This window comes from Hydra viridissima, unplaced genomic scaffold (assembly GCF_058129835.1).
Source record: "Hydra viridissima isolate aposymbiotic clone 2 unplaced genomic scaffold, HvirCarnegie_v1 scaffold_11, whole genome shotgun sequence".
Classification (NCBI taxonomy): Eukaryota; Metazoa; Cnidaria; class Hydrozoa; order Anthoathecata; family Hydridae; genus Hydra; species Hydra viridissima.
The window spans coordinates 11,471,547-11,484,218 of record NW_028324310.1 but is presented as its reverse complement, the minus strand read 5'-3'; the positions used below and the strand labels follow the sequence as shown (position 1 = coordinate 11,484,218).

The 12,672-nt window shown below is 34.1% G+C and overlaps 4 protein-coding genes across 6 annotated transcripts in view; 2 read left to right on the top strand and 2 right to left on the bottom strand.

Annotated features, from left to right (window-relative positions):
* Window positions 1-12,672, bottom strand: part of LOC145191037 (uncharacterized) — a 258,530-nt gene that overhangs the window by 227,788 nt on the left and 18,070 nt on the right. The gene's annotated exons all lie outside the window — the stretch shown is intronic.
* On the bottom strand, window positions 1,376-3,673 carry LOC145190618 (uncharacterized). Its single transcript, XM_080067502.2, has one exon. The coding sequence runs from the start codon at window positions 3,671-3,673 to the stop codon at window positions 1,376-1,378; it is 2,298 nt and encodes a 765-aa protein (XP_079923628.2).
* LOC149882180 (uncharacterized) lies at window positions 5,995-8,834 on the top strand. Its single transcript, XM_090067724.1, has one exon. The coding sequence runs from the start codon at window positions 6,787-6,789 to the stop codon at window positions 8,728-8,730; it is 1,944 nt and encodes a 647-aa protein (XP_089923850.1). The 5' UTR covers window positions 5,995-6,786; the 3' UTR covers window positions 8,731-8,834.
* LOC149882179 (uncharacterized) lies at window positions 8,926-11,742 on the top strand. Of its 3 annotated transcripts, XM_090067045.1 has the most exons (9): window positions 8,926-9,258; window positions 9,346-9,439; window positions 9,563-9,699; window positions 9,772-9,905; window positions 10,152-10,221; window positions 10,380-10,426; window positions 10,689-10,841; window positions 11,078-11,237; window positions 11,482-11,742. In XM_090067045.1, the coding sequence occupies exons 1-9, from the start codon at window positions 9,060-9,062 to the stop codon at window positions 11,628-11,630; spliced, it is 1,143 nt and encodes a 380-aa protein (XP_089923171.1). In that variant the 5' UTR covers window positions 8,926-9,059; the 3' UTR covers window positions 11,631-11,742. The 3 variants fall into 3 exon arrangements, 2 of the variants coding, with proteins under 2 accessions (XP_089923171.1, XP_089923172.1); XR_016445079.1 differs by lacking the exons at window positions 11,078-11,237; window positions 11,482-11,742 and having other exon boundaries at window positions 10,342-10,426; window positions 10,689-10,789; XM_090067046.1 differs by lacking the exons at window positions 11,078-11,237; window positions 11,482-11,742 and having other exon boundaries at window positions 10,152-10,241; window positions 10,689-10,832.

The following is a 12,672-nucleotide window of genomic DNA, read 5'->3' as shown; positions in this document are numbered from 1 at the left end:
CAAAACCATCTACTAAAAATATGTTATCTTTGTTAAACACATGGATTTACTAATAAATAAATACTTAACATTATTGCTGATCAAAGGAGCATCTTTAATTTTGTAACACAGAGAAAAATCAACATTTGTTGTAGCAATAATTACAATTATGTTAAAATATTTGTACAAATTATACAAATATTCAAACATAATAATGTTCTTTCTAACTGCTTAGCATTCTTGCAAATCTTGCATATTGATTTCGCTTGAGAGCAACTTTAACGTTTGAATGCTCCTCATTATACAACTTTATATAAGCATTTGAACTTGCATCTTTCATTTGATGAGCTTTAGACATAACTACTGTTAAAATTATAGGTAATAGGTTATATATATTTGTATTTGTAAATAACACTAACATAATTTACATATTTTTATATTCAATAAATAATCTATATCAAAATAAAAACTTATATTTGAAGTAAAAAAATAGTTAATGACATATACATGCAAAAAATATTTAATTTATACAAATAAAATGCATATAAAACATAATAAAATAATTTTTTCGATCTACCTGCATAAACATGGCAAAAAAATGTGATTTAAAAAATACTAATCAGTACATTTGTTGGCATTGCATTCATTTTGTAGAATACCACAAATGCATATAATAAAATGCAACACTTAATTGCTAATACTTATTAAGTAGTACCAAGTAATGAATTACTAAAGACTTAAGTGGTTAATAACTATTTAGACTGCATAGTTATTAACTGCTTAAGTCTTTAGTAATTAATAACTCTTTAATTGTATGTATCATACTATATGATACTGACTGTATCATATTTTATGATCAGACTGTATGACTGTATGAGTTGTCTAAATAGTATAGACAGTATTATGCTTTGTATGTACTACATACATTATGTTTATGAACTTCATACACTGTTATTTATAATGTGTGTACTACATGCATTAGTACTGTATGTGGTACATACATTATTAACTAGATATTGTTTAACTAGATAAATCAATCAATCAATCAATCAATATATATATATTTCGTGTTAAGGATGTTACAAAAAAACACAGTTCATTGCAAATAGTAATTCACTAATAAAACGTAATGACCTAAATAATATAATGTAGTTTTTTCTCGCAATCGACAAGTCACTAAATAGCAATAATTTTCTCTTCTAACTAACTCTCCCTTTTTACAAATTTTCTCCTTTATATATACCCCATGCTTTTCCCAAAATATCCTTCCACAAACCGTCATAAATCACCACAAACACATATTTACAATTCTTATTGGTAAATCTATTAAAGCTATTAAATCCCTAACGTCATCAAATGTTCTAGAACTTTCCGAAATTACACTCCTCCTTGATCCTTAAGGATCATCCAAATAGTAATCAAGGTATTTCGAAGGCATGCGCCGTTCCCGACCACTCCGTCGCAAAAGCATGTCGATTTCTTGGGGTCTATCTTCAGCGTCGATATTTTCCTCGTTCGTCTCTAATACATCTTTAATTGGATCTCCTTGGTTTTCAGCGTCCACTTGATCAGTTTCAACATTCATCTCTACTTCCTCATCAGGGATAATGTAGGGCTGAGTATCAGTTCGAGGTCTAACATGTTTCACATGACGCGGAATGCCGTTCACTTCTACGGTTTGGTTTAACGCATTCCGAGTTACCGTAGCTGGTTGCCACTTTGTATGGCACCTCGCATTTGGTGGTTTCAGCCAGACTTTATCGCCAATTCGAAATCTCTCGTTCAGGACATTTCGTGCAGGAAGATTCTCTTTTTTCAATCCTTTCACACCAATGGGGTAGCTGTATATTTTGCCCATCGGGCTTGCACCATTTTTGTCGGCTGAGACATTGTACCAATATAGTGCTTCCGGTATCGACATTTTTGATCGTTCTGCTATTCTCTTGATCGTACGGTGGTTTCTTTCCACAATTCCATTTCCTTCAGGACAATAAGCGGCTCTATATCTAATTTCCACTCCCCAACTATCAAGGAAACTCCTTATCTCTTTAGTCTTAAATGTTGGCTCATTGTCAGTTAATATCTCAGACGGTGCTCCACGTTCACAAAAAACAAGACGGAGTATTCGGACTATGGCAACACTTCCGTATGAGCTCGATAATTGTCGCCACAACGCGTATTTTGAAGGTCCACAATCAATTAGACTCAAAAACTTGTCAGTGCCATAATGCGTGATATCCATGGCCAATCTCTCCCAGTTTCCTTTAACATCCAATTTTCCTTTTTCCCACCGTATTGGCGCTGGATCTATTGACTGACATGGTTCGCAATTTTTTATCACACTTCGAACATCGTTTTCAGTAGCAGTCGGAATTGTTTTACGAACAAAGTTTAACGTTCGATTCACTCCAAAATGTCCAGTTCTTTTGTGTATATTGGAAATAGCTTCAGCCTTCGTAGCTGCGACTCCCATGCAACTATTCCGACACTCTGGCACAGTCAGTTTGTTGAGCCATCTGTTGCGAACTCTAGTTAATGCGTCGGCCAAATTATCTTTAGAAGGAATGAGTTTCACTTCGACGCTAACATCGTATTCTCCAATTAGTTGTTGCAACACGCTCAGTCTTCTTCGAATCAGCATTTCCCCCGTCGCTTTTGATCTCAACCTTGATTTTCCCGTAAGGGCGTCAGAAACCCAGTGGTACACAGTCACGGAATCGGTAAAAACAGTCACTTTCTTCAGCTTCCACATCAGAGCCATATTCATTCCCCGTATCACAGCGTCTAGTTCTGCCATGTTTATATGAACATCAGACGTTTCTTTTCGCAGCCATGTTGCATCCTCCACAGTAGTCTCCCCAACTTGAATAAGAGCACCAATCGCTAAAGAACTGGCATCAACCCACACTTTTCCCTCATCACCACGCACAGCCCAATCACCACAAGCAGGCTCGCAGCGTTCCACCTCAGCAAATACTTCCTGAAGCACCCACTTAACGTTCTCATCACAAACATCATCGTCCCAACCCGTCGTCAGACTGACAGCTTTCCTCTTCAAGAGACTACAAATCACTCGCAACCAACCACACACGGGTAAATGTCCTACCAACTGTCCACAGATTGAAAACACAACTCTCCTGGTTAACTTTTGCGAGATAGCATCAACTCGATTCCCTCTGGACCACATCAGTTTGTTACCAACCTTGCGCACACACAATCCTAACACACGAACTCCATTATCATCAATCTGCTCACCATCTTTACTCTCTAAACCATATTTCAAAAAATGCCTCTTGACATAATCAAGACTCACCACACTTTCGTCTACGAAAATGTCGTCTACATAAGCGGACGTTCCCCTCTTCACTATTTCGTCTTGATCAATGACGGCACTCACAACGGATTTCATGATCATTGGCGCAACATTCAATCCGAAACCAAGTCGTGTCAAGCAATACCTTTTATTTCGAAACACCACTGTTTGGAACGGCCAAAGAGATTTATCAGTTTTTAGTTGAAGATAAGCCTTGCGTAAATCGATGATTGCTGGTTTGTTACCCATCCTTCTCCATTCTCTAAGCTTTTCGACACACACATCTGCATCTCTCGTGTATGCCTCAATGAAATCGTTAGCTTCTCTCCAGTCTAGAACAGGTCGGATTTTGTTGTCTTTGTTTCTCTGAATGACAGCCATTAACGGAATCTGCCCTTTGGGCGGCCCCAATTCATTTTCGTTGTACTCTAACAGCCATTTCCGATCAATCCATTCCTGTAGTTCGTTTTCATAGTCTGCTCTAGCGTATTGTGGAATTCCGTACTGTGCCACTTTATTATACAATCGGTTGGGGCCTTCTCCATCTCTTCATTTCCATTTGACTCTCCATTCAGCACCATTAAAAACTGCTTCATGATCTTTCTTTTTTATTTCGATTTTCTTGACTTTGTTCTTGTTCAAAGCCGTTGCTCCACAGTAACTTAATCCGAACTTCGCTTTTCCCAAAGGAGAGATGGATACTCCTCCTAGTAACTTAATGGAACTCATTCCAAGCATCATATCGACTCCAAACGGTTGGAAATCCACTAAAATAACCTGATCACGTGCTTTAATGCCATCAACCTCAAGAATCACGACCGCTGACCCAGTGCACTGATGAACCTTTCCTTCAAACGTTACTACCTTTTGATAGTTTGAGTACCTACATTGACTTCTGGGCAGGAATTTTTTATTCAAAATTGTCTTCGAACACCCTGTGTCTACTAACGCTGTCGCAACCATACCGTTAACTTTCAAACGAATAACAGATAATGCGCTCATTCCACCGATGTTCAGGAGCGAGGTAGCGCAGATGCCTCGCTCCTGCAATTGTTTCCCTGCAGCTTCCAGCATTTCGATGCAATGTGTCCTTCCTCACCACATTTAAAACATCTAACAGTCTTCGGAGACAAGCTCTTTGCAAGCGAACAGTTCTTTGCAATGTGATTCAAACCTTTACAGTTGTAACACACTAACGCAGTTTTTGTAGCATGGCGTCTAGACACAGCGCCAACAGCATCACTGTCAATCACATTTGCACAGTTCATAGCAGTTCTCACTCTGGGTAACATTTTATCAATCGGGTCCATTACGGCTCGAAATCTTGATGATAAGACTTCTGGCAAACCCACAACAAACGCCAAACGCACAGACTCCTCTGGTAATTTAGCTAGATAGGCTAATCGTCTTAAATCAGCTAAAAACACGTCAACTTTTTCTTCGTCACATAATTTTCGTTTTGTGAATAGTTCATATGCAGTGTAGGCATCTATAGAAAACGCCGCTAATAACACACGCTCGACTTCCACTACATCTTTTTTGACTTCCGCGGTTAAAGCATCGTACACTGCATAAGCAGCTTCTCTGAGAAGAATCGGAAAAAGTAGTTCAAGCTTTAAGTTCTGAATTTCAGCAATCACTTTTGTTCGTTGAATCCAAACAGCAGCATCCGAAGTGCCATCATACGTTTCAAACATATCAAACAATCTCATACTTGGTTCCATGGCCCGGTTAGCTTGTAGTTTTTTCTCGCAATCGACAAGTCACTAAATAGCAATAATTTTCTCTTCTAACTAACTCTCCCTTTTTACAAATTTTCTCCTTTATATATACCCCATGGTTTCCCAAAATATCCTTCCACAAACCGTCATAAATCACCACAAACACATATTTACAATTCTTATTGGTAAATCTATTAAAGCTATTAAATCCCTAACGTCATCAAATGTTCTAGAACTTTCCGAAATTACATATAAAGAAAAGATAAGAGAAAAACATAAGAAATAAACTAGTCACATGGTAAAAATAGAACTTTACAAAAATTTATAAGTAACACTTATAAAACAGACTTTTAAAAGAAATAAAATATAGGTCAAATAGTTATTTTAATGTATTCACATATACATACATATATACGCATATACACAAATGAGAAATTATAAAATGTATATAAACATAAAGAAAAAAGTTATAAAGGTTAAGAATAAAGTTAAGCGTAACTTTTTAGATAAAAATGGAGTGACTTTAAGAACAGATTCTTGGATCTAAGGATAAAATCTGTTTTTAGGGTGTACGTAAGGGTGTTCCAAGAAAGGATACACTGATATGTAATGGAATTTATTCCATGTTTCGTTGTCTGTTTTTGTGGGATGGTTAAGCTGTTAAAAGTGACTGACCTTAGGTTATGCCCACACGTTGTCCTACTGTTAAAGTAGTTACGAAATATGGAAGGAAGGAGACCGTGTTGTTGATCCCAGACAAATGAACAATTTAGAAACTGGATTAAATCATAGAAACGAAGAACTTTGGATGTGAGATACAGGATGTCAGTAGGGAAGTCTCTTGGACAGAAATGAATTATTCGTATTGCTCTATTTTGTAGCGAAACGATTTTAGACAGACGGACGGTTTTAGATTGTCCCCAAACTTGGCATGCATATTGTAAATGTGAACCAAAAATTGAGTGATATATAGGTACCCTCAAAAAAATGAAGCGTTGATTGGATGTTGATCAACGTAGACTTTGTGTTTATAATCGCGATCAACAGAGATCAACTGTAAACGGATGTTTATTCAACGGCAATTTTATCAACAACAAATCAATGTTTACTTATAAACACTTTCCGTTTATTGATTTACAGTTGAGGTCTTGAAAAAGAAAAATTTTGTTGCGTCTTAAATCTAGGTGCCGTTTACTTAAACAAATGGACAACTTACTATAGTAAGTCGTCCATCTCTTTAAGTGTAAGCTTTGTATACAAAGCTACCCTTTAGAAAATTTTATTGGATTTTTTTCAGTGTTTTAAATGTTGATGGCAAAATATGTAAGCAATTGCTATTTTCCTTAAGGACAAATTTAAAAGTTATGTTTAAAAATATGGTATGATAAAATATCAATGTAAGCTTTTGTTTTATGAAAAATATATGATTTAAGCACTTGCAGGCACAAGCATATTTATATATTTTTTTTGTTGTATGAGTTATATTTATAAAGTGTTCAAACGCTAAATTCCTAATTTGATTTTCCAAACATGTTTAAAAAGTTAGATGAATGCAGATAAAAACATACTTTCATCTACTCTTTCATTTCTCTACTGTACCATTTAAATTAGCTTTAACAAACAATTCAAATATATTGACCAATTGGAAAGAAAAATAAATGGATATATAATACCAGCTATAAAAATCATTCATCTATAGATTTCTTTTAAGTTTCTCTTTCAAGGTTAGTGGAAAATAAGATAAAAATGCCAAAACGTGACAGAAGCCTATAAATGAGAGGTTATATGAAAGAGAAAAGAGATTCAGAAAAAAGAATTAAATATTATCTTGAAGAGTGTGATATTGGACAAGAGAACTGTGAGCCTCTATCTTCAACCAATAAAAATATTTCTGATGTATCTGAAGATGTGAGCAGTGATAAAGAAATATCTTCAATCACCTCTTCAAAAAGTGAAATTGAAGATTACTTAAGTAAATCGGAATCAAATTATAGTGATGCTGATGATATTGCAGATACAGATAGTTTGTACAGATATATTGATCCTCAAACTTCAACAAAAGATTTTTTATATGAGTGGTCATTAAAATACCACATAAAAGATGATGCTTTAAATGCTCTTTTAAATCACTTAAGTAAATTTACTCCATTTCTACCAAGATGCAGACAGACATTACAAAAGTCTCTTCAAAAAGTTGATGTAGTTTGTGTTAGTGGAGGTGATTATGTATATCTTGGTGTTAAGAATGCTATTGAGTATTTTATGTCTGTATCAGTTAAAATTGCAGAAAAGCTTGATATAATTGTAAATATTGATGGTGCACCTATATACAATAGTAAAAAGACTTCAATTTGGCCTATATTAATTACAATTAATAGGAAAGGACCATATGCTTTTGCAATTTGGTATGGTCAGGGAAAACCAACATGTTTAGATGATTACCTTAGTGATTTTATTCTTGAAATGAAAGACTTGCAAAGTAATGGATATAAACAGCTGTACGTGACTATTAAAGCTTTTATTTGTGATGCACCTGCAAGAGCATTTGTAAAATGCATTATAGGGCATAGTGGCTACCACAGCTGCGAAAGATGCACGGTAGTTGGCACACAAAAGCATGGTGTAAGATTATTGGAAACAACTGCTTCTCTTCGTACTGATGTGGATTTTAAAAATAATTTATACAAAGAAGAAGGTCACCAACTTGAGAATCTTTCTCCACTTGTACAGTTAAATTTCCCAATGATAACTGGATTCCCACTAGACTATATGCACCTTATATGTCTTGGGGTGGTTAAAAAACTTATAATGAACTGGTGTAAAGGCCCTAGATGCATTAGAATAAGTCAATCTGTTAAAGACAATATTTCAAATGAACTGATAAATTTACGAAGTTATACACCATCCAATTTTCAGCGTAGACCACGGTCTTTAAATGAACTTGATAAATGGAAAGCAACAGAGTTTCGATTCTTTCTTCTCTATGCTGGACCTGTTGTGTTAAAAGGAAAAGTAAATAAAAGTAATTATGACTTATTCATTTCCCTCTCAATTTCTATGCACATACTGCTTTCTGATAGAATGGTGCAAAATAAAGTATTAGTGGCCTACGCTAAACAATTACTTAGTTGGTTTGTTAGAGAAGTGCAAATTTTGTATGGGGAAATCTTTGTGACATACAATGTTCATAGCATGATTCATTTACCTGATGACTGTGTTAACTTTGGGGAGAGTCTTAATCATTTATCATCTTTCCCATTTGAAAGCTTTTTAGGTCAAATGAAAAGAATGGTACAAAAATCACATCAGACAGTTACCCAGATAGTTAAACAACTGGATGAGAGAAAAAAGTTAGATATTTTTCTTAAAGAAAGGAATGGTAAAGAAGTTCCTTTCAGAATGGCAAATGACAAGATTAAATCAAATGTGCGAGACAGAGTCTATTTTATTCAAGACAAGGGGTTTGTTTTAGTAGAGGAGGTTTTGGTAGATCTTGTAAAATGTAAAGCACTAAATCCTTGTTCAACTAGAAAATTTTTCCCAGATTATTTTGAGACATCAGATTTAGATGTTTGTTATGTAGATTCATTAACCAACTTAAAAACAATACATGTAAATAAAAATGAACTTTTTAATAAAGGCTTGATGATACCTATTCAAAAAGGTGGTTATGCTTTTTTTGTGCTGAGACATTGTGATATTGCCTGTGATCAATAACTGCTTGTATTAAAAACAGACATTTTTTTTTTATTGCTGAAACAATCTTTGCTTCTGTTGTAAATGTCTACATTATATATAGTTGAACAGTATTTTTCTTCAGATTGATACCAGATATATATTTATATATATATATATATATATATATATATATATATATATATATATATATATATATATATATAATCTGCTATCTGAAGATATAAAGTTCTTAATGAAATTGTTGTAGCTAGTCTTTTGTGTAGTGTTTCTTATTGTATATTTTGCATAACTTTTTTCTTATATAACTTTGTTTGGAATCAAATAGCATCAAATAGAAGACTATTGAAATGTCGTTTGCCATTGTTGAATTTACAAACGGAAATATTAAAGAAGTGGAAGTGATAGCCAAAGGTTGGATGAAAAATGATGGGAAATGCTTCTGGCCCCCATTTAAAAGTTCCTCTGCAATTCGAAAGGCTGTCACTAGTTTGCAGGCACCAACCTCTGATTGGCAGATATATCCTGCTAGGGTTTTATACACCACAGGTTGGAATTAACTATTACCACCAGGTAAAATAATTGAGCTAGACCTTAATATTGTGTACTGTATGTTGAGAGTATATCTGTGTATAGATTTCTATGAAGAAGCTCGAACACACTTGGAAAAGGCAGCAGACACTTCAAACATTGAAACTGACACAGAAGAGAAGAGAAGAACAAAGCAGAAGTAAAGCTCCCTAAAATATGTTTTTCTAAAAAAAGAAAAGTTTTCACTTTCTTGTCTAGTCCTGTAAAATTATAAATTATCCATAGCATGCAATAAAAGTTTATTTAAAAATATATATTAAAGGAGAAAGATGACAATGGCATTTTGTGATAGTGATGATGATGTGGAAGTTAGTGACAAGGAACTAAAAGAATTTAAAAGACATCATTTAATGAGTTCTGATAACCAAAGTAGAATGAACTTGATTCCAAAAATATCAGGTTAACTATTTTCATTAAAATTAAAAACAATATTGTGATAAAATAAACATTCATTTCCTTAATAAATTATAGAAATTCTGAAACCAATATCAACTCCATGTTTAAGCAAAGAGGCAACTAACTTTCCAGTAGTTGAAAATACCATTGACTTCTCGAAAGCAAACAATGAAGTTACAAGCAAACTGAAATTGTCATCAAGTGAATTGGTACAAAAAGTGTAAATATTGCTTTTGATACAAATATAAGCAAATGTCTATCCTGTTTATATACTGTTTTTAAAATAGTTGTTTTATTTTCATTTCCATAAATCAAAGCTGAAGATAATATTTTGTTATAAATGTTACTGTAACAAAAAGCTTTATATATATATATATATATATATATATATATATATATATATATATATATATATATATATATATATATATATATATATATATATATGTACCTAGATAGAAAATGGTGCTAAAACCTTACAGTCAGAAGAAGAGGATAGGAGACAAAAACAGTTGTCTAGTCATGGTAAACAACTGTTTAAGAAAGTATAGCTTTTCTTTTTTTTTTCTTTTTTTTTTTATGTGTTAAATGGCGTTCCATATATATTTGCTAATTTATTTATTTTATATTGATAAACGAATGAAGGTTTCTTTTTCTAAAAAAAATTTACGTTATACTTTGAGAATTTCAAAAAGTTGTCTTAAATTGGATGGCAAAGATAGATAAAAAGGTACAATTACTGTTGTTGTTGTTTTAATGCTTAGAATTACAGCTGTTGTTAGTTATCTTATTATTATCTTTTAAACTAATTTACTTCTGAAAGGGCTGCAAGCGGCCAGTACCAATGTCAGCAGTTAATCAAAATCTGATTTTATTGGCTAATTTAGGTCCTTTATCAACCCAGATGCAAAGAAAGTACTAATAAAGGGTTGAAGTAATCTATATGAAGAATATTATTTAACATGTGGAATAAATTTTCTTACCTTTTGTAGATTGATAAGTTACTGCAGCAGCAAGCCACAACATTATTAAATACTCCTAGCCCTGTGTCATCAGATGCCATTTTTGAAAGGTGCCTAACAAAATCTGATGTTGATTTACTTGAAGAAAAGGTGAAGGCTAACAATGTTTTCAAGGGTAGAGTGGTGAGTAGATATTTGGTTGGTTACAGCTCAATTAATACCCAGCAAGCACACAATGTTGAAACAACGTTAAAATAACGTTGATCGACGTTGATCAACGTTATTTCAACGTTGTTTCAATATTGTGTGCTTGCTGGGTATGCACTGAAACAAATATTGGACAATCTTGTAATTTGAATATTTTGCTGATATTTCTTATTTAAACTTCAACCGTTTCTGTTTTTTCTTTTAATTACTAGTTGAATGTCCTTAGCCGAAGTGGAGGTTGTTCTGCATATAAATCAGCCTTTGCTATTGGAAAGCTGTTGATGACTGAGGAAGCTGGGGCCTGTTTTAATGTCTCTGGTGGTTTGTTTAAAACAAATTTTAAAACATACACACTTTATCAATTGATAGTGGGTAAGAAAAGTTTTATTGATTTTTTTTAGTTAAAGTTTGTTCCGCCCCAATATAAAAAAAAGGAGGAAGAGGTACAGGTAATTTTAGGCCTCCATACAATTTTAACACCAGCATAACTATAGCACTTTCACTAATTCCTAAAAAATCGTCTCAATAACTCGTCTTCTACTTAATAGATTTGTTTATCCCAGTCAGTCATTTGCTTATGTGATAATTTGCAATAATTTCTGTAATTTGATTTTAGATGCGATTATAAGGCAGCATCATGATGCAAAAGTTACCGAATGCCATTCGGGAATTTCAGAATTCCTAAGACAATCTGGAACACGGCAAAACCGAAAAGTTTTAAAGAAGAACCACGTTGCAAATGCTGAACCTTCGAGCAAATGCTGAATCATCTTTTTGTTAAGAAAAAACAAGAAAAATTTTCCATTTTTTAATCAAAAATTGAAAAGTAAATGTTATGTTTCTTAACAGATCCAAAGAAAAGTTCGATTTCAGTAAAGCTTTTATTTTTGATTCAGTAATACCAATACAATACAATAATATCACAAACTTAATATTTATAGTAAAATAGAAAGTTCCTAGAAAGATACAGAACATTCTGGAACGTTATTATATATCTAGAGGGTTCTATGGAAGATTCTCGAATGTTCTGTTGTATCTAGAAAGTTCTAGAATGGACCGTAACATCTCCTCGCCAGCTTGGTTTTACGGAGAGCAAGCGTTTTGATTATTCTTTGATAGGCATCTACTAGATCGTCTTGTTTTGACTTGTTTTTTATCTTGACCAGTCGGCTCACACGACAACAAATCGGGCTGTACTATTATTGACTCCTCCACCTCCCCGGAGTTGTAGCGATGCCTGAGTTGTTCAATATGACGATGCCAGACTAGACCATCAGGCTCTGTCTTCACTATGACAGATCGAGGACCGCATACTTCAGTGACAATAGCCGTAATCCATTTTGAGTTGTAATCATTACTTGAGCTAAAATATCTGGCATAAACCAAGTCTCCCACTGAATATTTTACAACTTTGGAAGAGTCCATAGATTGCTTTGATTGTTGTAAATGAACATGGCAAAAGCAGATCGATTTGCGCCCGAATTTGTCTGCCATTGAGTAATACGCTAGGGGACGATCCATTTGCTAAAGGAGTTCGGCGGTAGACCATGAGAAATTCCTGAAGAGCATTCTTAGGAGGTAGGTTTGATTTCTTCATGGCTTTTTTGAAAGTTTGAACTAGTCGTTCGGCAGCACCATTTGTGGCGGGGTGATATGGAGCACCTTTGAGCAGGACAATACCTCGACTATTACACCATTCTAGAAATTCCTGAGAAGTGAATGAGGAATAGTTATCGGTAACTAGAGCATGTGGATAACCGAAGTGTGCAAAATCTTCTTCCAGTAGATCAATGGTAGATTTGGCACT

What these genes read in the sequence shown, in the direction of transcription:
- LOC145190618 (XM_080067502.2), bottom strand. Translation starts at nt 3,673, where the DNA reads ATGGCTGTCATTCAGAGAAACAAAGACAACAAAATCCGACCTGTTCTA.
- LOC149882180 (XM_090067724.1), top strand. Translation starts at nt 6,787, where the DNA reads ATGAGAGGTTATATGAAAGAGAAAAGAGATTCAGAAAAAAGAATTAAA.
- LOC149882179 (XM_090067045.1), top strand. Translation starts at nt 9,060, where the DNA reads ATGTCGTTTGCCATTGTTGAATTTACAAACGGAAATATTAAAGAAGTG. An exon ending in AATTGTCATCAAGTGAATTG is followed by an intron (nt 9,906 to 10,151) that starts GTACAAAAAGTG and finishes ATATGTACCTAG; the next exon opens with ATAGAAAATGGTGCTAAAAC. An exon ending in AAAACAGTTGTCTAGTCATG is followed by an intron (nt 10,222 to 10,379) that starts GTAAACAACTGT and finishes TTATACTTTGAG; the next exon opens with AATTTCAAAAAGTTGTCTTA.